The sequence below is a fragment of the Lepisma saccharinum genome, chromosome 26 (assembly GCF_977018435.1).
Source record: "Lepisma saccharinum chromosome 26, izLepSacc3.1, whole genome shotgun sequence".
In the NCBI taxonomy this organism is placed as follows: Eukaryota; Metazoa; Arthropoda; class Insecta; order Zygentoma; family Lepismatidae; genus Lepisma; species Lepisma saccharinum.
Window position 1 is genome coordinate 50,601,533 of NC_139254.1, and position 24,709 is coordinate 50,626,241.

Sequence of the window (24,709 nt, forward strand, 5' to 3'; positions counted from 1 at the left end):
ATTTCCACATAGAATAGAAAATGAATGCCATGACATAGTATCTAATGTCTTATTAAAATCAAAACCTATGTTGCCTTTAACAGAGGATCAGATTGAAGATTTCAACAATGCAGAAAAATGCCCGGTATGTGATTCTGAATTTTCAGATACAAATATCAAGGTGCATCACCATTCTCATACAGATGGTAAATTCAAAATGCCCCTGTGTAATAGCTGTAATATTAAGATCCAGAGACCAAAATTTGTCCCTATATTTTGCCATGGTGCATCTAATTATGATTTTCATCATCTGATCAGGTACGAGGGGTTTGACAAGCAGAATTTAAATATTTTAGCAGAAAATGATGAGAAATATATAGCTATTAGCAAGATAATTAAAGTTAATGGTGTTCCCATTCACTTAAGATTTCTTGATTCCTACAGAATTCTGCCCGCTAGCTTGGCTACACTGGCCAATCAATTATCTGATGACCAATTCAAAATCACATGTGCTTTGTTTCCAAATCAGGACCTGAAATTAATTAGGCGGAAGGGTGTATACCCATATGACTATGTTACAGATTTTTCTAAATTTGATGAGTGTGCTCTGCCACCACAACAAGAGTTCTACAGCAAACTCAAAGCATCTGGAATCACTGATGAAGATTATCACCATGCCCAGTTGATGTGGAACAATTTAAAATGCCAGACATTTGGTGATTATTATAAGGCATATTTAAAACTTGATGTGACTCTCTTAGCTGATATACTTCAGGCATTTAGAAAACCTTCCATGGAAAATTATAAACTGGATCCAATGTATTTCTACAGTGCTCCAGACCTTGCATGGTCTGCAATGTTTTTAAACACTAAAATGCAGTTGGATCTCATTCAGGATCAAGACATGTATCTGTTTATGGAACAATGTATAAGAGGAGGCATGGTGCAATGTTCTCAGAGATATGCCAGAGCAAATAACAAGTATATTCCCAATTATGATCCAGCACTGCCATCAAATTATATACTGTATGTGGATGCCAACAGCCTGTATGGTTATGCTGTGATGGATAAATTGCCATATGCAGGGCTTGAGTGGGTTGAAAATTTCAATATTGAAGATCTTCAGGATTTTGATGACAGTGACTATGGCCTGTTCTTAGAGGTTGATCTGACAATTCCTGATGATTTACACAACAAATTTTCTGATCTGTCCCCAATTCCTGAGGTTAAGTGTTCACCTGGCTCTAAACAGAAGAAGCTAATGATGACTCTAGAGCCAAAACAGAGTTATGTCTTATATTATAAAAACCTCCAGTTCCTGATGAATCATGGTGTTCAAGTTACCAAAGTTGGCAAAGTCTTAAGGTTCAGGCACTCAAGATGGTTGAAGCCATACATTGATACAAACAGAGCTTCGAACATCTGCAATGAGCCAATTTGATAAGACCTTGTTTAAATTGATGGTAAATTCAGTGTATGGCAAAACCATAGAAAATGTCAGAAAACATACTGATGTTAAATTAATTACTGACCCCAGCCTGAGCAAAAAATTGATACCAAAGCCTAATTTCAACTACAGAAGAATTTATGATGACAATATGTCCCTATTCAACATGAAAAAAACAAAGATTAAGTTTGATAAGCCTATTTATGTAGGGGCTGTGATATTAGAATTGGCCAAATTACACATGCTAAAGCTCTATTATGATGTGCTCAAGCCTTTTTATGTTGATTGTGTAAAACTGATGTACATGGACACAGATAGCTTTATTCTTGATATTCAGACAGAAGATGTTTATCAAGATATGTCACAGCCTGCATTTCTTAAATATTTTGATACTAGTGAACATACAAACATTCAACCCCACAACAAGAAGGTGCCTGGCAAGTTAAAAGATGAGACACTTGGTGATGTTATTGTGGCATTTGCTGGGTTAAGGGCCAAGATGTACAGTTTTGAAACATGTAGTGGTGCTGTTGCCAAAAAGGCCAAGGGCATTGGTAGAGTAACTGTAGACAAAGAGCTCCAATTTGAAGATTACAAAAATTGCCTCAAATCACAGAGTTTAATCAGAACATCAGAATGCAGAATTCAGAGTGTGGATCACTTGTTGACTACAAATGTTGTAAGAAAAGTGGCTCTGGACCCACATGATGATAAGAGATGTATTTTGTCATGTGGCATACATACTCTACCATGGGGTCATTGTGATTTGAAAAGTGGTAATCAATGCCCAATTACAGAGCATGATTTGAAATAAATAAACATGCCAATGAACTTATTTGGGTTGAAAAAACAGGCTATTATGGACCTGCCAACACCAGCACCCTCTTCTGATATACAATCTATGATATCTAAACTAAGTGGTTTGTTAATTATTCATCTGAACAGCATACTTACAGATGTTGATGATAAAACAGGTAAAACATTATACATATTTAATAATAATTTAAATCATTACCAATTACCTGTAGGTGGTCAATTACAATTTATTACAACTCCCGAGGGTAATGTCAAGGTTTCAATAGGGAGAAATATTTATAGAATTAAGCACTCAAACATGATTTCTGGCACTGTATATACTGTTTCTGCTGGTGATTGTTTATATATTGAGGTCCCAGGATACTATGACAAGCTTATACCTTTTTTATAGAATTAAGAATTAGATATTTTATAATAAATAACCACTAAATCAAAATGACTAATGATATATTTGGCCATACAAGGCATGAAGATCACATTGATGAGATTCTGATACTTGATGTCAGAGTCAAAAAATTAAGAAGTGATTTACAAGCTTTACAAACCACACTCAATGCCAGTCTTCAACTAGAAATTACAAATTTACAATCACAATGCATGGACCCTCTTCTTAAAATAGATTCAGATCTCAAATTGCTGCTTCAAAAATATACTGACTTGGCCACATTAGATAATTTTCAAAGTTTAGAGGAAGCTGTAGCAGCTCTTCAAGCCAAATTTAAGACTCAGGCTACCAACTCTGAGCAATTGAAACAACAATTGGAAGAACAGATTAATAATGTCCAGGCACAGCTCCAAACAATTGTCAAAAGCATAAAGTCACAAGAAGATTTTGATCTAGTAATTTCCACTCTAAAGGAACAGATTCAATCACTACAGATACCTAATCTGGACCCTCTGAACAATGCCATAGCCGAGGTTAAAGAAAAATTTCGGACACTTGAGAATTTTATGGACAACCTACCATCTTCTGATGCTCTGAGTGCTATAACTCGTAGTGTTGCCAACATCAAGCTGCAACTTGAGACATATGAAGATTTTGGAAAAATTCAGAGTACCATAACCCATCTTCAGGGTACCATAGCAGCAGTGCAAAGTCATCTGACAAATGTACAAGAAACTCTAGAATCTCACCTGCCTGGTATTGTAGATACCCTTGTCAGTGTCCAGCAACAAATCACCAAACTTGAAAACCTCAACACTGAATCTGAGCTATCTCATTTTCATCACTTGATTGATGATATCCAAACAAAGCTTGAAATTTTACAACAATCAACACCTACTCAGGCAGACATAGCTCTGCTTCAAGATGCTATGCGTAGTGTGGCTGATGCTTCTGAATTAAATGATGTGAAATTGGCACTTGAATCTTTGCAAAATACTGTATCAAATCTGCCTACATCACAGGAACTTAAAAATATTAAGAGAGCTGTGAATCGCATATTGAAATCAGAAGATATCAAGAATATCCAGACAGAGATCAAACAACTTACTCAGACAGTGGCCACTCTACCAACTAATCAACATATTAATGAATTGCATGCCTTGTTTGAGGATATCAGAAGACAAGTTCATGATCTTACTGCTCAAAATTCAAAATTGGCAGTTGTTGAAAATCTACAGCAAATTGTAGCTAATATCAAGCAACAGCTAGGAACCATGGAATCCAACCAAGCAAATGCTCTGTCTGTTTTTGCCACACAGCTTCAAGAGATTGTCCAACAATACAAGAAACTTGCTGTGGACATAAGAATTAAACCAGGGCACGATGAGATTGTTAGGACTATCAATGTGCACCTTGAATCTGTAACAAGTAGATTGCTTACAGCAGAAAGAGAAATAACTGGCCTAATCGAGAATCCTAAACATACAGTAATTCTTGAATTGTACAGTATCCCCAACAAAGAATATGATTCACCATTTACACCAGGTGGCAAAATATATATGCTGTCCCCTGCACAATTTTATTACCAGTTTTTTGTTGGGGGCACACAGACCAATCAAGATCAAATATTGGCTTCAGCCACAGGCACACCACTACCCTAGCTTATCAATAACTAATGCTGACAACAAACCAAAGGTCACCAGTGTAGAGTTAGAGGATTTTACAGACCCCAATACATTAGAAACATCTTATGCTGAAGATGATGGTTCTTTGGAATTTAATATACAAATGGGGGACAAACTGTATTTAGAAAATCCTGTAGTATCAGCTGCTGAACATCCCATAGTTGCAATATTTTTGTTTACATACTATGTCTAGACAAATTATTGTTGATGAATTACACAGATAAGCCAGACATAATTATAAGAGATTGCCAGTGGTTACAAAAGGCATAGATGATTTATGGCAGTGTGACTTGGTTGAGATGGCAAGTGGACAGCTGAAAAACTTAGACAAGATCAACAAGGACTACAAGTATCTATTCACTGTCATAGACACATTTTCAAAATTTGCCTGGGCTGTGACACTCAAATCCATGACTGGAGCATGTGTTACAGAAGCCTTCAGGACAATCATCAATCAGAGTGGAAGATCACCACGCTATCTACAAACAGATAATGGCAAAGAATTCTATAATTTGGTGTTCCAACAATTTATTAAAAGCCAGTCAATACAACATTACTCGAGTTACAGTGATCTCAAAGCCTCTATTGTAGAAAGAGTCAACAAAACCCTAAAACATCATATGTATAAACAATTTACCCTTCAAGGTAATTATAAATGGCTTAGTATCCTACCAGAACTTTTAGATAGATATAACAACTCGGTCCATTCCACAATCAACATGAAACCCTCTGAGGTAACTTCATCTGATGAGCAAAAATTGATCAGGACTGTTTATTATCCTAGATACCAGCCAACAACAAGAAAAGCCAAATACAAGGTAGGTGATCAAGTAAGAATCAGCAAATATAAGCACATATTCAAAAGAGGCTTTACCAGAAACTGGAGCACTGAATTATTTACAGTGGTTCAAGTTAAACCTGGGACCCGATACACATATATAATAAAAGACCACCGAGGAGAAATTCTCAAAGGCAGGTTCTATGAAGAAGAACTCAACAAAACTAAGCAGCCTGACACATATCTGATAGACAAAATCATCCGCAGAAAAGGCAACAAGATACTGGTGAAATGGCTAGGTCTCCCAGAACACAGCTGGATCGAGGCAGACAAAGTGATACTATGAACACCTGGGATGTTATAAAGAGACTACCAGAGCCTGAACAGCAGAATAAGAGAAATGGCAAGCTGCTGCCTGATAATATTAGATGTCTTATTGTTGGGCCATCGGCTTGTGGTAAAACTACACTAATGATTGATAATTTTTTATTGGCACCCAACTGGTTAGACTGGAAAAACAGACACTTGTATGTTTTCTCTAAGAGCTTGGAACAATTAAAATATCAGCAGCTGATGAAGCTATATGATGGACTGGATATAGCCACTTTTGAATCAGATGTTAAGCCACTCCATGACTGTCTTGATAACTCTGTTGTTGTGTTTGATGACATTATACTGGATAATCAAAACAAGGTTAGAAATTTTTTTACACAGGGCCGAAACAAAAACATAGATTGCTTCTACTTGGCACAAACTTTTCAAAAATACCAAAACAGCTGATGAGAGACAACAGCAATTTTATATGTGTGTTTCGTCAAGATCATACCAACCTCAAACACATACATGATGAATATGTAGGTGGGGACTTGAGCTACAATGATTTTTCTAAGTTTTGCAGTAGGTGCTGGAATCAGGACAGCTATGGGTTTGTCACAATTGATATGACAAGGAAACCCAATAGTGGTAAATACAGAAATAAAATCAACAATTTTCTAGACATTGAAACATATATAAATAACCATGAAAAGGCCAATTATTGATGATCTTAAATTAAGAGATTATCTTGTAAAAAGATTTAAGGGATGGAAATCAGAGAACCGAGGAATCTATGAACAACACAAGCAAACAGAACAACCTATTATTGATGCTGTTAGTGAATTAGGTAAAAATATCAAAACTGTTACAGAGCAAAATCAAAATTTGATCACAAAGCTTGTACCTGTAGCTGCTAGGAACATATTAGATTATCCAATCACCCCACTTTCTAGTATTCATACACCTAGTCCTGTTCCTCCTCAAAGAATTGAAGCTACTCAGGATCCTATTGAATTGGGTCTTCTTGCTCAAAAATATTTAAGCACACCTAAAGACAACAAAGATGAGGTCTTTGGCTTATATGCTGACACAGAGCATGATGGTAGCATCATACATAGAATTGGCAATTTTAGAGTAACATTTATGGGAGATGATCTAATTGTATATTCAGAATCTCATCTTGGAGAAAGAGGTGCTTTTGTTAAGTACCCTGGCACACCTGGATTGTGGGAACTGATGACTAGGAAGAGACCTGGCAGCTATACAGATCAAGATTATGAGCATTACAAAGAAATATTAATAAAATCAGATGCTCTATACCAGAACAATGATCCCACACAAAAAAGAGTCAAGTCTAGCAGTGGAGCAAAATACAACAACTTAATCAAGCCCATATGGTCACAGATCAAGACAGGTAGTGGAATCAAATAATACAACACCCTGCCTAAAGAATTTGTGTGGGTTGATGATGTCAGGAAACTTGTAGATAGGTTGCTGGTGATAGCTGGGGAGGAAAATGCTGGCAACCACAATTTTTACAATGAAAAGGTTGGAATTATGGACATGATAAGCACCAAATTGTCTAATTTTATAGTGAATGACACTAAGGGGATTGGATATCTTATAAAAATTATTAATACTCTACCACCTAAATTTTGGAATATATCTGAGGGTCGGGGGCTGGTTAATGACATCATAAACAAGCTGCCATTTGAACTACACATACCAGGCTATCAGTATTGTGGTCCAGGCACAAAACTAGATCATAGGCTAAACAGAGGTGACCCTGGTGTTAATCCTCTAGATGCTGCTTGTAGAGACCATGACATAGCATACAACACACATTCTGATCTTGATAGGCGACATGTTGCAGACAAGAAATTAGAAGAGGCTGCATTTGGTAGATTTGTAAGCAAAGATGCTTCTTTGGGTGAGAGAATAGCAGCATTGGGGACCACCATAGCTATGAACACCAAACAAGAACTGAGGTGGGGGTTGTAATAAATTAAGTAAATTAGCTATAATTTAATTGAACTAGTTAATCCCAGAATATGTATATAATAAACCAAAAATGAAGGCCAAGGGTGTTATGTATCAGATACGTTATGCAGGTCTTAAATCTCTTAAAACTATTGATAGTCTTTTAACCAAAAAGCAGCGCAAGAAAAAAATTCTTGTCTTGCCAAGGGCCATGGTATGAAATTATTACTTAGTACCCCTCAATTAAAAAAATTACAGCAATCTAGAAAAAAATCACATATAGGTGGATTTATATTTAGTATCCCAGCTATTTTAGCAGCTTTGGGGGCTGTGGGGAGCTTGGCTGGGGGATCAGCTGCTATAGCAAAAACAGTAATAGATGCCAAGAAGAATATGGCAGAATTAGATGAATTGAAGCACCATAATCTGGCCATGGAAAAACAAGGCAAAGGTCTTAAGAAAGCCATGAATAAGTTTAAAAAAGACAAGAGCCGCTTACAAACCAAGATATTGAAGCTTTAATCAAGCCACTGGGCATCAAAAATTTTAGAGGTGTGTACATGTCCGATTCTTTACCAGAACAACCACTCAACAAAGAGTGTGGCATAGTTAATTTGGTTAAGTACAAAAATCAGGGCACTCACTGGATCTGTTATCTTAAATATTTAAAAGATGAGGCATTTGTGTTTGATTCATTTGGAGGTATTCCACCTGAAAATTTAGTAAAATATCTAAAATCAACTAATCTTTATTACAATAATGCCCGTGTTCAAAATTTCAAAGATGTTAATTGTGGACATCTGTGTTTATCTGTTCTTAGATATTTGCCTCAAATAAATAAACCATCAATTGAAGATTTTCAAAAGGCCCTGTGGTATATGAAGCATCATGGGAGTATTCCATCTCACCAGCCAAAATTCAATATTGAAACTTAGATTACATTATGATATAGTATATCCCAAAACAATAGCTCTCAGAGCATTTTATGGCATGTACTTGATCCCCAATATTACACACCACAACAACAAGATTGCAGTTGGTGATCAAAAAATTGTTATCACTCCAGGGCAATATAATCTATCTACTCTAAATGCTCAGTTACCCAGAGGTATAGTGTTAACTCAAAATTCTGTCACTCACAGAGTAGAGATTGTGTCTGCTACAGAAACAGTGGATCTGGGTACTATAGGAGAGCTGTTAGGCTTTGAGAACAACACAAAACTTGAACCAGCCATCAAACACACTGCTATTAATATACCTCAATTCTTAGCCATAGAGACTCTGAATATTCACTGTAATGTGGCCGAGGGTATGATCACCAAATCAGATGGCATAGGCACTCACAAACAAACTGGCATCATTGAAACATTCAAACCTAACTCTGAATTTATGGAACCGATCATCTACACTCCATCACCAACATTATATTTTCCTGTGTGCCATAATAGAATAGATTACATTGAGTTGATGGTCACTAATGAAAAAGAAGAATTAGTTGATTTTGCTGGAGCCACAACAACTGCTATCATAGAAATTAATATTTAAATAAAAATACATACAAAAAAAATGGAAAATATTGAGAGTTATGAGCTACAATCATTCCCCCCAAACCGGAGGACGTTTGCAAATTTAAATCAAGCCAACACAGAGATTGAGGTTGATCTTGATGTAGGAGATGGCTTTATACACCCTCACAGAGCAGATCTATACATCAAATTTGATGATGTAAAGCTCGATGGTACAGATTATCCTGCTAACTCAAATATAAGATTGGTAGACAATTTTGTGCCACATCTGTTCTCTGAAATTGAGATCAGAAAACATGGTGTTGTTATAAACAGAGTAGATTACCCTGGTATTACTTCTACAGCTTTGGCCACACTAAAATTATCCAAAACCGAGGCTTCTTACTACAAAATAGGTGGATTTGAGGCTGGTGATAAAATAATATCTAAGAGCCACACTGTGCTGTTCCCGATTGCGCCTGTTGCCAGGATTCTTCTCAGATTACAAAGATATTATGTGGAAGGGTGGTTTAAGAATCACATTTAGAAGAGCTGCCAATGAAAATAATGCTTTGATGATTTACAGTTCATTAAACTCTACTGGGGAAGCTCTGCCTAATACCCTACCTGATGAAGGCAAGTGCCTTATTCAGACTATGGAGCTAAGAATCCCGGTTGTTGAATATGAAGCCAGTTATGCTCTTAAATACAAAGCACATATACTAAAAAATCCACAAGTGCCTTTACAATTTTATACATATCAATGTGTGCAGATGCCTGCCACTAGTAGCTATTATGAGTTTGATGCTACAAATTCATTCTCCAGTATACAATATGACATGCCAGATTTTGTGGTGGTACTGTTTCAGACTGGAAGACACAATAACCAAGAAAAAAATTCAAGTAAATTTGATAACTGCAACATCAAAAACATATGTCTTAAAAATGGCAGAAATGAGGTGTTTCCTAGAGAAAATTATAATTTAAACATGTCCAAGGATGATTTCCTCAAATTATATGAAGCATTTACAGCATACAAAAAGGTCACTACTGGCAATAACCCACAGCGCGACAGCCCTTGAGAGCCTTGGCTTACCTACCGACTGCTGGTCTCCCTCCCACACTGTTCCTCCGTCACCTGTTATAGCGTGGAGATCTTAGACCAGTATTGGGGTGACGGGTGGTCAGCCCGACGAACCCCCAGCCGTTGTACGTCTTCTCGACCGGGTTACCGCTCACTCATTCGGAGCTCCCCAATTTCCTCACGATGGTGGGTTGCCACCGGCCCTATACGTAGGCCGAATAAATTCCGACCAGAGCCGGATTCGAACCTACGCCGTCCCGCAGCGAACGATCTCAAGACGAGTGAACGCCTTAACCCGCTCGGCTACGGAGGAGGACTCACTACTGGCAATACTGACATGTATTACACTCCAGATGAATTCAAAGCACAGAGACCCATGTTTGTCATCAACACCTCAAAAAGGAAACAAGTTGTGGTTAATGACAGGACAAACATTAAAATTATCTGTGAATTCCATGATACACTCCCTGATGACACCATATGTAGTGTTATTCTTATAGGTGAAAAATCATATGTTTATGATGTAAGAAATGAGAGAGTCACAGAGCAATTCTAGAAAACCTCTGCATATTACATTGTCTTTGTACTAGATATGCAAGTTGGGCCTTGGGTCCAATTAAAATATTGAGCATATTCCAGGTAACATATTAATATAACAGCAACAAGTATTTAAGCATATATTACATTATACTACTGTGTAAGCAAAAGCTCTTATGAGTATTTTTGGCTTAGTTTTAAGTGTAGCCATAGCAATATCAAGAGGGGCATATTTTTGACAAGCTTATGGACAACAATCTCACAGATTCAGCTTTTGCACACATGGCCAAATCAGTCTGTTGAGGCTTCTTCATTTGTACACTAGAATTCGGGATTCTTGGGATTTTGACAGAGTAGCACACTGTAAGCAATAAGATCATATGGACAACTTGAGATAATTTTAAGTGTAGCCAAATTAATCTATTGAGGGTTCTTCATTTGTACACTAGGATTCAGGATTCTTGGGATTGACAGCATAGTACACTTAGGGCAATTGACCCATATGGGCATCTTGACATAGTTTTAAGTGTAGCCAAATCGGGTCTGTTAATCAAATGGGCTCTTCATTTGTTGTCCTTATCCTATATACTTTTACACTACTACTAATCATGTTAAACCGTAAATAGTTATTATCATTAAGCTGTAAATAAACAGGGCAGCTGATATTTTGCAAACTCTCACTAAAATAATACCAAATTTCAGTTACAAAGACTATAGAAATATTTTATGTTACAATTATGAAGTATAGAATGTTTTATTTTCACGGGAAGAAATGTTATTCAAATTATTATAGTTTCATTAACACACTCAATGAACATTTCTATAGTAGGTTCATATGCACAGTATCAGAAACATAAAAATGGAAATATTTATGCATAATTTTTTATTTGCTTTAATCAAACTGTTGATATATTTTACAGGGCCGTTTACCAGAAGAAAGTCTTTCTATAGAAAAACCATACAAGCAATTTTAAGAATTATTTTTAAATAAAAATAATCAATGTAAATAAAAGAATTAATCAAAAATTATTTTTTAAATAAAAATCATGATTTTTATCTACTCTGATTTATTACCTACATATTGGTAAGGTAAAGGTAAATTTAAATTTCTCCCCTCTCATTGTACACTCCTGTTCACAGAAAGTGGCACACTCGTTTGAGTTGAAGACCAGCTTCGGGTCTGGTAGGACAGCCGAAGTAAGTGTTCGGAAACTGGCAGTGTTGCTTACTATCAAACATTTCAAACACATGCAGGGAATTTTGTGTCTCTCAGACTCAAAGAAAAGGGTTAACGGAAAGATTGCAGCGTAAATATTAATTAACTGAACTGTCCACGTCTATATTGAAAGTAATGTAAATGCAAAAAATTCGTGAAAAATAAATTTAAAAAAAATGCATTTTTGACATTCGTGAAGAAGCGGTTATCACAATGCGTTAGAATGCAAGGCCCCCGGGTTTGAATTTGGCCTGAGCATGGGTGTTGTTTTTGAGTTTCTCTTCATTGTTGCGAGTAGCCGAAAATGGAAGAAAGCAACACTAAATAACGAGAAAAGATAAAACGCAATTTGAATAAGCGAGGCGGAAATAGTGCTGTTGATATTCCTGAAAATGATGCAATAAAAACAAAACAAAAAAAAAACCTTCTTTCGGAAAAAGTGTTATCCTAGCCAGGGAGAAGGCTTGAAGAATATATAAACTCCTTCCCCATCCACTTTGGCAAACATAATCGCAAAGTCGGCACTGAACATGAGATGGAAAAGACAATAGAAATCCGAAGCAAGAAGAGTTTGTGTCACAGCCAGGGAGGCACATGAGAGGAAGTACCCCTCCCCCACAAACACACACACATCAGTCATCCAGGCTATTAACAATAAGTCAGTGGTTGTCCTCTCATTTAACTTTAACAGTAAATGGAATTTTTGTAAGATGAAAATTGTCGGGCTTTCCTTTTTTACACGTCAACGTTGGTTTCGTAATGAAGAAAAAAAATAGAATTGGGACTTGTAAAATCACTACCGACTGAATGAATTTCTCCGTAGATTCCAGAATAATAACTCTTTTTTTTAAATAAATATTTTAAAAATAATATAATATATGTGCCGTTGGTTAATAAGATTCCTCATCACATAGCAGAATCTGTGTGAATTGTGAATGAAACCTGCGAAACTCATGTATGAATATTGAATATGCACACCCGAGTTAATTATAAAGCTTGTTCGGTACTAATTGATTTCTATATTTTTTCGAGGCAATCTCTAGTCCAGCTCGAAACTTTTGATGTCGTTTCTCGCTAATTACATTAATTTGAAAGCAATACGCTTCATCAGATAGTGTTTGTGTGCTGTGCACATTGCTGACAGAATACAAGTCAAGCTTGTGCATGAAAATGAAGGAAAACGTTGAGAAGTTGTGCTTTTGTGGAAGGTGAGTGTTTCCAACCCTAAATGATAATCGTGTTCTAGCTTCCATCAACATAGCAGATTCTGCTAGGTGACAAGGAATCCTATTAACCAACGACACATATATTATATTATTTTTAAACTATTTATATTTAAATTATATTTTTCATGAATCTTGCGCATTTATACTACTTTCAATGTAAACGTGGACAGTCCAGTTAATTAATATTTACGCTGCAATCTTTCCGTTAGCCCTTTTCTTTGAGTCTGAGAGACACAAAATCCCCTGCATGTGGTTGAAATGTTTGATAGTAAGCAACACTGCTGGTTTCAGAACACATATTTTGGCTGTACTGCCAGACCCAAAGCTGGATTTCAACTCAAACAAGTGTGCCACTTTCTGTGAACAGAAGTGCACCATTACATCAAGACACATACCAGCCATTTTTTGGCAGTGATGTGATCAGCACCATACTCTGGTCATCTTTTTGCCTCAAGTGCCCATTTATTCGAGGTTGGGTGAACCCCAGAGCTGCTTCGTGCAGGAACACAGCTGGAAAATTCATACCCATACCTGGGAAATATCCCAAAGCTTCCACACAGCAGGCAAATGTCCTACGCCACCATGCTTCCAGTTTATGTGTGACATGTATGTGTTAAGTCATCAGTAGAGGCACATATTTTTGGTTAATAAAAAAGCCAAAATTTCGGTACAAAAACTGAGTCAATTTTGGGTTTAAAAGCGGTAAATAAAATAAAATGTTGCTGCTATAGCGGTGAAAATGCTGTATATAAAATGACATTTTGGTTTTAAAAATTTGATTTAAAAACTTCATTTACTACACAAAATAAACATATCCCTTCTAATAGCACATTTATGTCGTTAACAGAATATTAAATGTATTCCTGTATAAAAGGGTCCATTTTTGCTTCTCAAATATTTACACCAGAATTAATCAATTTTCCGTGAATTGCATAACTCACAGGATAATTATGTCTTCACGAAGTGTCACATTGGTAAATAAGCTCTAATTTCGTGTTTAAGATTCTATTTTGCAGTTCATTTCGCATCATTTTGTGACAAAACAGGGTAGAAAAATGCACCTAACACCTTTCAGAAACATGAAAAATTAACATAACAATGTGTTAGTTCACATTTTGTTTTTGTCAAAAACGAAATATGCATGCATCTAGTCATTACTCTAGGGCTGTGTAATGTTTCAATACCAATATTTTCATGATTAGCGTCACCATTGTTACCTTTGTTGGTGTTAAAGTATGTGTTGTTCGCATGTACGAGGGGAAGTCATTAAATAGGTCACAAACTGATGTGGGATAGCTGAAGGTGTCATTAGGTGGCAGCACAATCCAGCTTGGTAAAGGTAAAACTCTCAAAGTTAAAACATAGGCATTTGCTTTAAATTTCTAGCTCTGCTTATAAGATGCAGGTCTGAAGCTACATCTTGTTTTTTTGAATTTCTACATTAGAAGTATTTTATTTATAGGGTGCACAAAGAGTGATTCTTGATAATTTGGTGCCTTATGAGAGATCAAGGACACCACTGACGAAACTGCCATGGAAGTTGTGCCATCATATGGTAGCAATGGAATTGCACAAGTTCTTCTCCAAGATGTGCTTGATGTGGTCAAAAGCAGGTGCCTTACAGTGAGTATTTTGCATTTGTATTTTTGTTATTTGGCAAAACACAAATTCTGATTGAAGATTAGGCACACACAGGAGATGTACTACGTAGAAATTTCCAGCGAAAAATGCAGGCTCGACCAGGACTCAAACTTGGGTCTCTGGCATTCCATGCCATTGCTCTACCACTGAGCTACCGAGCTGACCTGGCCTCGCCTGATCCCATTGCGGTAGCACTGGCAGAGACGATTCCACACAGGTAAAACAGGGACAGCGAGAAATCAGGTGAGGTCAGGCCAGCTCGGTAGCTCAGTGGTTTGAGCAATGGCACGGTATGCCAGAGACCCAGGTTCGATTCCTGGTTGAGCCTGCATTTTTTGCTGGAAATTTTATATGGGGCATTCTCTGTCAAAGTGCTCCTCAATTTTCGAAATGAAATTAAATGCTGTAACTTCATTCTATCTTGTGAGTCAACAATGTAGACTTGTCATTTGGATAAAACCTCAAGTATTATACATAATTAAGTTAGAAGGTAGAAGATATTATACATATTGTTAGTTTATTTTAACGTTTTGATTTACTTTTGTTTTGCATTTGTCCCACCTGTGATACCAAAAAAACAAAAACAAAGGAAAATACAATTAATTTTTTCTTCAACTGTTACATTCCCTTTCAACCACAAGAAAGGTGACGGGAGATTTCAATTTGATTGCCTTCCTGAGCTTTGTTAACGTTTCACAATACATCTGGGCATTGACCGTAGCTCCATGCTCCAGGAAGTCTACGAGGAGCGGTCCCTTGCAATCGAAGAAGAAAGCATTACCTTGCCGGCACTAGTGTGGAGAGTCTTGAACGTTTTTTGGTGGAGAGGAATCTCCCCTAGGAATGACTGGACACGGCCACCGCTCGGTTAGCAGCCTTTGTGCTTACCTTGCCAGACACGTAACACCATCTAGCGGGAAAACGTGCACGAATCAGTTTCGTCACACCTGCACCTCCATTTCGGGCCCGTCGACCCATTTCTAACTACCCTAGTTTTGGTGTAATATTTTCTGCCGCGGTGGCTCAGTCGGTAACGCGTCTGTCTACCATGCTCAAGGTCCCGGGTTCGATCCCTGGCCGGTTCAAATCCGGGAACTTTTCTAACGTTGGAAGCGGCCCCGGTGCCCACCCAGCGTTAAATGACATGGGTACCTGGGGCGTTAAGGCGGTCAGGGGCATGATGCTGATCACATCAACCCCACTCACGACCGGATCAAGAAAGTGTGGGGCGTTACTCCCACACCCCCTATACGCCTTTATGGCATGGTGCTAAGCACAGGGGAGCACTTTACCTTTTTATTTTATTTTCTGCCTCGTTATTTATTGACTGAGCCTAACATTTTAATAGTAGTTATGTTTATCAACAGTGTTTAGTTTCATAATTCATTGTGCAGAAACAGTAAGAAAAATGTTACTTAACTATCAGTAGAATGGTTACTTTAATGTCAAAAATGTAGTCTGCGCATCCCACCTGTGACTATGGAATGCCACATATATACATATATAAAGTATCTAAGGATACTTACAATACACAACCACATTTTACTGTTTAATAATTATATATAGCCTACACACAGTGGAACCTTGATTTTACGTTTTTCAGGGGACCAAGCTGAAGAAACTTGAAATGCAGGGAAATGTACAATTAAGGAAAATTTTAACATTTTGCTACATTTGGAGCATCAAAATTGAATGTATGATGTGGTAAAATGTAAAATCTGGGAAAGTAAAATCGAGGTTCCACTGTATATGTATAATTATTAAACAGTAAAATGTTTTGAAAAGTTATGGTTGTGTATTATAAGTATCCTTAGATACTTTAAACTTAACATTTGAAAGAAAATATTGTTTTCCGAATATTGGGCCTAGTATTTTTTATATTTACATAAAATAACCAATATTTTGATCATATTTTCCCATTTGTTGTCAGTGTTGGAGCTCTACTCCATGTTAAGTCTGAAAAGTACTGTCATGTCAGATTTTTAGAAGTTAACATATCTGTAGGGTGACTGTACATCCCAGGAGAGTCCTGTTTCAGAGGCATGTCCAATCAGTATTATTTAAAAAAAAATACTATTTGTGCTGTTTTATAAAAGCCTAGGTGTAAGCTTGAAAACCAGGTCTAAATTTAAGATACATTTCATGCTAAAAAAAAGATGTTGATGGAATTTTTAAACTAGTGTCATGGCAACACTGTGACATAACAGCTGGACTCAATTTCAAGTACTTCATAAGAACCAAAATGTTCCATTGTCATCAAGAACGTTCGAGCAGACAGCTGTTTACTGTTTTAAGTTAGCTCGCGTCAAAGGTTGTATTGTTTTGGGCATGTTCCGTTATTTGTAAATCAGTGAATAAGCATGGCCAAGAAGCGTACGTGTAGTTTCAATATGGACCTGTAACAAGAATTTGAATTCCTGCATCTTGACAAAAACTTAAAAGACAAATCTCGAGTTGTGTGTCAGCTACATGGAGTAAGTTTTTCGGGAAGTTTTATTAACAGTTGGTATAGAATAAAACTGTTCTCAAGAAGATCGGCTCTTCTGATATAGATACTTCTGGCATTCCTCAACTTCAGCGTAGGACTAACATAAAAGGTTGATCAGAAGGGTCCCAGAAACACTATAAGTCATGCTGACATTATAATAATTAATACCTTTTGACAATGGGAGAACATATCTTATTTATTATTTAGGCCTATGGTGTATTATTTATGTGATTCATACTTTAATAAGTAATAATAATAATAGTACGTTAATAAATGCAATAATTTTATAAGTAGGCCTGATTTTAGGAGGGGCAAAGTGACCTCATTGGGATATTTTGGGGTCAAAATATTATGGTCACCCTATGAATCTGTGATAGGAGGACCCAGGTGTAGGTGAAAGTATACAACTCTGATAGATCCACAGAAGCAGAAAAGCAACTATCAAATTTCATTTTGTGGTACAATATGACTAGGAGATGTAAATCAGTGGCATATTCTCCCATGGTATCTAGTTTACCGCCGGTAAACCAACTTATATCTTAAATATAGAAATTGCTGTTTTTGTTTTTCTTCCATGCCTGCATTGGTGTTTCATTTCTATTATATTTAATTAATATACAGGGTGAGTCAAAAGTCAGGAACCATAGTCTTATTCACTTCAACTTATATTATCTATATGATATGCTCAATATGTTGACCCTCTTCAGCAAGGCACATGTTCAGACGACACTCCTAGTTTCTGAGGTCACTGAGGATTGTGGTAGGCAGTATTTGCGTGACACATTCCATTATCTACCCTTGCAGATAATGTAGGTTGCAAATCTGGGTGGAATAAACCATTGCCTTCAGGTGACCCTGTACCTAGTAATCCATTGGTGTTACATTGGTGTGAGGTCAGGGGATCTAGCGGGCCACTCAACAGAGCCTCACCAACCTATTGGAAACTTCAGTAAAGTTCCCTCCACATTAGTCACACATTATACTTCCTGACTTTCGACTCACCCTGTATAATAAATACAATAAGAATTGTTGCGGTAAATCAGCTCAAATTTTCAGAATATGCCACTGATGTGATTATTGAAAAAGAAAGTGCTTAGTCCTCTGAATTACCAATAATGATGCTCTGAAAAGTACTTTTTTAAACAATCACATATAGTTTTAACCCAGATTGTGCCATTTAAAAAATAAAGATATTTACATAAATTGTTCTAATACTATGAATTGTACTCCAAAGCTTGCCGACTTGTATCATTCTTGTTTCATTGTTCTAATCTTTTCCACTCCAGAGATACGTATGATTGCATGTCATTTACATCATCAAAATATTACCACTAGATCCAAACCATAAATAAAATATCACTTTGGAATAATAGATACAACAGGTGTATCTATTACAGTATTTTAAAAAAAGTTAGTTGCATTTTCTCACTCAAATTGATTGACAAATCAGCATATATTTTGCAAGTAACTCTTTATTAATACATGTATTTATATTCATTCATTCACCATTCTCTGCATCAGTAGGCAGTTTTTTTTAACAGAATCCTATAGTCTGTCCAATCTTGTGCCTTGTGCACTGTATCAGCATGGGATCAACTTAATTTATATCTATCATCTGATATCTTCTTCCTGTATTTTTTCCCCATTAACTATTTCTTTCAACGACAGTAATGACTGGCAGTTTGCCATGCTGACCACATGTCACCCTGTAACTGGTTGGATGATCCTCCCCCCCCCCTCTCTGTTGGGAGTGAGGCCAGCAATTGGTAGATAGGCACTGGCCCTCATGGGCTGTTATGCCAAAAGTTATTGTTATTATACGAGGTCTGTTCAATAAAGAATGATCATAATTTTGTGATAACAATATACCCTCACTCATCGTCCAGATTTTGATGGTCCTTTTATATTAATAATAAAAATAAGGGGGGGGCATTTAAGGTTCGAATCCGGTCTTACATTAATTAGTAGGCATGGATGTTCATTCATGTAAGAGAAATAAATGTACCAAATAATTAGACACGTTATTGTACATCGTGTCAACGGTCCAAGAATTCGGCCAATGGATTGAGACGCATTTGTTCCCAATACATTTGTCTTCATTTACGAGCCAAAATTATCACTACAAGTAGGAATCAGAAATCGGAAATCAAGACACTGAACACTGAAACATGTTATGACATAATATTTAATGCACTGCTGTTGACATACGTACAACACCTTGTCGCTCGCCTACACAAGCACCATTATAGACAAAACACTATCGCCAACCCATGATGCACCGGGTCAAAACAATTTAGCAGCGCAGACCGCTGATGGTCGACGTTCACGTAAACACTAGTCTTTACTTGTGCATCATTTAGTAACAAGTTAAAAAAAAGTTAAGGTTGAAATTTCAAAGCTAATCCGAAGATGCTGAAACGAGAGTCTTAATCTCAAATGTCGAACCGTGAATCTTGCACTGTGTCTCTAAACTGTGAATGTTCTAAACTGTGAATCTCGAACTATGTCTCTCAAGTCCTTACTTCTTCTTTTTCCTTCGAGTTTCTGTTTCCGGAAGAATTGTTCCTTTTTTCTTATTGGTCGTTGAACTTTTAACTCCTCCCACACGTGGTCATGTCTGCACCGAAGGGTGATAATGCTTACACTGAAGGGTGATAATCGCGTAGCACAAAACACAATAACCTCTTGTTTGAGAGCTGATCTCGAGAACGAATTCTAATTAATTTTTATTGCTCACAACTCTGACACTTCGTTAAAGTTATGCCTTCTGTGGCTGTCAAAACTTCACTGAGGCGAAGAGATACGAAGAGATATTTTCGGACAGGGTTGTAGTTCAAGATTCCGTACTATTTACATGTGTCACTTCACTGTCACTGAGCCAGACTAGCGGGCGCGATCGTGGAAGTTATGACGTCTCTTCGAGACTGCCAGGTGTAGAGTAATTGTCTCGATTCTGAGCCTGGCCATCTGTGAACTCCCTTGAGAACAGAGGTTCCTTGTTTGGGACGAGGGCGAGACTCTCCTTGGGGGTTTTTAAATTTTAAAATGCCTGAAGTTCCGTGATTAGCTCAATCTCTAAATTTCAGCCATCAGGCTGAGCTTGAATTTATGTTGACGTGAGCCGAATGTGGACTGGATGGATATGAGAGTTTATTGCGGGACTCACTGGCTTCTTTTTCTCGAAGTAGGGGCGGTGATATATGCGGGGCTTCATGGGAAAGAATGCTTGTTTACAGAGAAGGCTGTCCGTTTCTCAGAGAGCAGAAAAATTAAATCTTGGGGAGAAATGCATAGTAAGACCGATGGTAATGGCAACTGGTAATCGGTACATCGGTTATACTTTTCAAAGTAGTCCCCATGCGATGCAATGCACTTTTCCCACCTTTTTTTTCCATTCTTCAAAGACATGCTGGAAGCCATGTTTTGATAGGTCCTTCAAAATCACCTCTGCTTCCTTCAGCACTGCTTCTGATGATGGAAAACACTTTACGCGAAGATATTTCTTCACATTATGGAATTAAAAAAAGTCAAGAAGGGGCTCGATCTGGACTGTAAGGGGGACGAGGAACACGTATCACATTTTGTGTGGCGAGATGTGCAGTAACAACATCTGCAATGTGCGGGCAAGCATTATCGTGGTGCAGCATCCAGCCTGATTCTTGAAAATGTGACCTTTTGCGATTGATATGGATTTGGAGAATTTTCAGTACATCCCTATAGTATGCTCCAGTTACGGTTGTGTGAGCTGGTACGACATGCTGATACACAAAATGATATGACGATAACCTTCCCAGCAGAAGGCACCACTTTTTTGCTTTCTTCGGTGTTGGTGATGACTGAGATTTTCACACAGAGCTTTGCTGTTTTCTCTCTGGATCGTAATAATGTAGTCAAGTTTCATTTGCAGTGATAACCTTCGAAAGAAACACCTCATCTTCCTATAACATCGCCTTCAACTGTGAACAAACCTGCACGTGAACATCCTGTTGTTCAGGTATGAGGCGCAGACGATACTGAACATGTCAACTTGCACGGCTGCCACTGACGTACTACTGGCAAGAAATAATTGAAACTCTTACCATATATTCATTACACGTTAAGCTAACAATGCAACATAAAGTTAAATTTGTATACAATACCTCATGAGAATACAAAATTTATGATCATTCTTTATTGAACAGCTCTCGTATTATACTTTGTCTCTCTCATCATTGAGTTCTTGGGTTACAATATGTAAAATTGTCCCAAATTCCGGCAAAATTAGGATATAAACTTCTGAGTTGTTATTGTTCTATATTTTTTTATCTGTACACATATTGAGAAAAAAAATGGAATGTAATATTGATATTGAAAATGGAAATATTGAATAACATGACTAAAAATGTTAAGAATTCATAATATTTGTGATAGAACTAAGTTTAAGTTCAGCTGAAAATTCTCATGTCCAATTTTATTCTTCACAGGTTTGGAGTATTTAGGGTATTGAAAACTCATGTTGGCACCGAGAATAATTTGGCAGCGTGGATTTTTATGTTAATTTTTTCGGAGCACGTTAGACCTCCTGTTAAAGCTAGACCTGTACCAGAAGATAAAGATCCTTCACATTTACATACTTTGTTTCTTTTGGAACATTTTCATGCTGTTGTTGATCCTTCAAGCACGGTAAGTGTTGAAAAGCTATTCTATAATTTAGTAGCATTCAATGTTAAATGTACAGTGTGTTTAAAAAGGAATGACCCAATTAAAAAAAAAAATAGTAATGAATATGTGTTATAGTTATCCAACAAATTACAACCTATAAGGTGTACAACTTTGCTTCCGCCGTTTTCCGACAGGTGGCAACAACAGGAAGTAGCGGTCGAAAGAAGCAGATCGCAGACATCACGCAGTTAGCTTGAACCTCTGTCAAGATAACCCCATTCAAACATTAGTCGAGTGGTGTGTGCATCGTGAAGTTGTTCGCGATTGAAAATGTCAGTGTACGAGCCAAATTCTCGCCATTTGCGGGAGGTTCTACTTTTTTGTTTCAATATGGAGAAAACTGCTGCTGAGGCTCATCGAATGCTCTCCACTACGTATGGTGAGGATGCTATAAGTGAGAGAACCTGTCGTGAGTGGTTTCAACGCTTCAAGAACGGTGACTTTAACGTCGAAGACCGGCATAGTGGTGGAAGACAGAAAGTTTTCGAAGATGCAGAATTGGAGACATTGCTGAGTGAAGACTCGCATCAAATCCAAGAAGAATTGGCACTATCATTGGGAGTGACGCAGCAAGCCATTTCAAAACGTCTGAAAGCCATGGGTATGATTCAGCATGACAACGCATGACCCCACGTTGCCAAAGTGGTGAAAACGTACTTGGAAACATTAAGATGGGACGTCCTACCCCACCCGCCTTATTCTCCAGACATCGCTCCCTCTGATTATCACCTGTTTAGATAAATGGCTCATGAACTGGCTGACCAACACTTACGATCTTATGAAGAAGTCAAAAAGTGGATCGATTCGTGGATCGCCTCCAAAGATGAACAATTTTTTAGACGCGGCATTCGTACGCTGCCCGAAAGATGGGAGAAAGTAGTGGCCAGCGATGGACAATACTTTGAATAATGCCTGGGTAAGCAATGTTTTTCATTACAGCGTCATATTTTTGGGGAAAAACGGCGGAAGCAAAGTTGTACACCTTGTATTAAGTCCTTGAGTTTTACCGAATTATATATGCTCTGTGTACCCTCCACATGCTGCACAGATAACATCAAGACAATAGCTGAATTCGTTACAAATGTGTCTGCGTTGTCACCCTGAACTCTTCCCCTTACATAAACACACTCAGGGTGGCTACTCACTGGGAATTCCTTGAATTCCAAGAATTATGCATGAATTATTGCCTATGAGAATTATGCGTGAATTCTACATGAATTTTTCTCCGTAGACGTGAAAATTGCAAATTTTATTAATCCAAATCCCATTGAATTTATAAATATTTATTAATGCCCTTGGGCAGGTTTTTCACAGTTTTTTTTTTTTACCGAGGAAAAAAAAGAAAAGAAAGCTATGAGGAAAATAAAACATAATTCTCTCAATTCCTTTACTTTGTTAGTCTCCTTTGTAGAACAATCTATCTTACAGACGGAATATTATCGCAAGATATCTTGAAGTTGATAGGTAAATTTTAGTTTGAAATTCTTATACAATTAACAATTTTTCGTAGATTAGTATATCCCGTAACATTTGTGACTTGTGTTTGTAGATGTATTTCGAGTCTGAGTGTGTGAAATGGAAAATGTAAAATCCGTGCCTTAAATTAAATATTTACTTATATATCTTTTAATTGAATTGAATTAGCATTTTTGGATACATTGGAATCGCACAGACCCTTTATATTGCTAATATATTTGTGTGTATGACTGTATGTGGCCGGTGAGAGGTCTTCACAAATTCTCGATCTCAGACATAGTGGAAGTGATATGATCAGCACCACGATCCCGCTTCATTTATTCACCCAGCGATATAAACCTGTGAGACCCAGATCCTCTTGTGCAGGAACAATGATGGAAAGTTTTTCCCGAGATGACCACTCAGGGAATCGAACTGGGTCCACCACATGGTAGCCTAAAGCCCTAACTACTGGACCACTGCAGTTCCTTCTGCCTTAGTTAATGTATTTGAAATACACAGCAAGGCGAAATAATTTGCGTACTTCTAATAGAATACGCAGTAGTTGCAGAATGTGAACATTTTTCTTTTGCCATGCTATGAAAACACGGGTCATTCTTGCCTAGCCAAATTTCATTTGGATGTAATTATTTGAAGTTTCTCTTTATTTGGAAGTAATCCCAGGTTAACAGGATTGTTCATTACTAAATTTTACTAGAATTATGTATTTTTTATGCTATAATTGTTATAATTTTTATTAGGGATGGGATCAATTAATCGGTACTCTATCGGTATCGGCCGATATAGACATATTGGTGTATCGGTTTATCGGTAAAATTACAGATTATTCTGCCATTTTGTTGTAATTTTTATGGATAAGCTCCATGCCCTTCTTTCTAAAAAAGTAAATGTCTAAATATTCAACTTCTTTTGCACTGCGGTCACCTCGAAACACACATTTATTAAGTAGATCAATTAACATTTCAGATTCTTCAAGGACCATTTCTAATTTTATATCGGATTGGTAGAATATCAGTTTTCGGTATCGGTAAATTTTATATCGGTACTTTATCGGTATCGGCCATAGGGTTCCATCCCTAATTTTTATATTAAAAACAATTCATTCTTTATTATTAGTTAATATGTGGCAAGTATTACATAAAAGCCTGCCCATGATGCCCCTATCAAACAGTGAATTTCTGTTTTGTTTTCCTTCTCGTTATTAACATGTGAAGTGAATATTCTATATCTATAAACTTGGTTAAGTGAGCTTCTAAATGTGATGTTTAGTTAGAAGGTAGTGAGTGATCTTCTTACACACTTGTTTAAATACATGAATTACCTTAGTGACTTGGTCTGGAAAAACTTTGATTCTTGACCTGGAAAAGTCAGGGAATTTTGTTTTTACAAAAACAATCTGTGTGTGATCTGAAATGGAAGGAGCCCGTAGTTCTCACTTTTTCCATGAAGC

The 24,709-nt window shown here is 37.1% G+C and overlaps 1 protein-coding gene across 4 annotated transcripts in view; it reads left to right on the top strand.

Annotated features, from left to right (window-relative positions):
- LOC145979793 (condensin-2 complex subunit D3-like) overlaps nucleotides 1-24,709 on the top strand; it is a 183,229-nt gene that overhangs the window by 13,603 nt on the left and 144,917 nt on the right. For all 4 annotated transcript variants that reach the window (XM_083112785.1, XM_083112782.1, XM_083112783.1 and 1 more), the window contains exons 3-4: nucleotides 14,416-14,576; nucleotides 21,546-21,744. In XM_083112785.1, coding sequence (XP_082968911.1) covers nucleotides 14,416-14,576; nucleotides 21,546-21,744 — 360 coding nt within the window. The remainder of the gene's footprint in view (nucleotides 1-14,415; nucleotides 14,577-21,545; nucleotides 21,745-24,709) is intronic.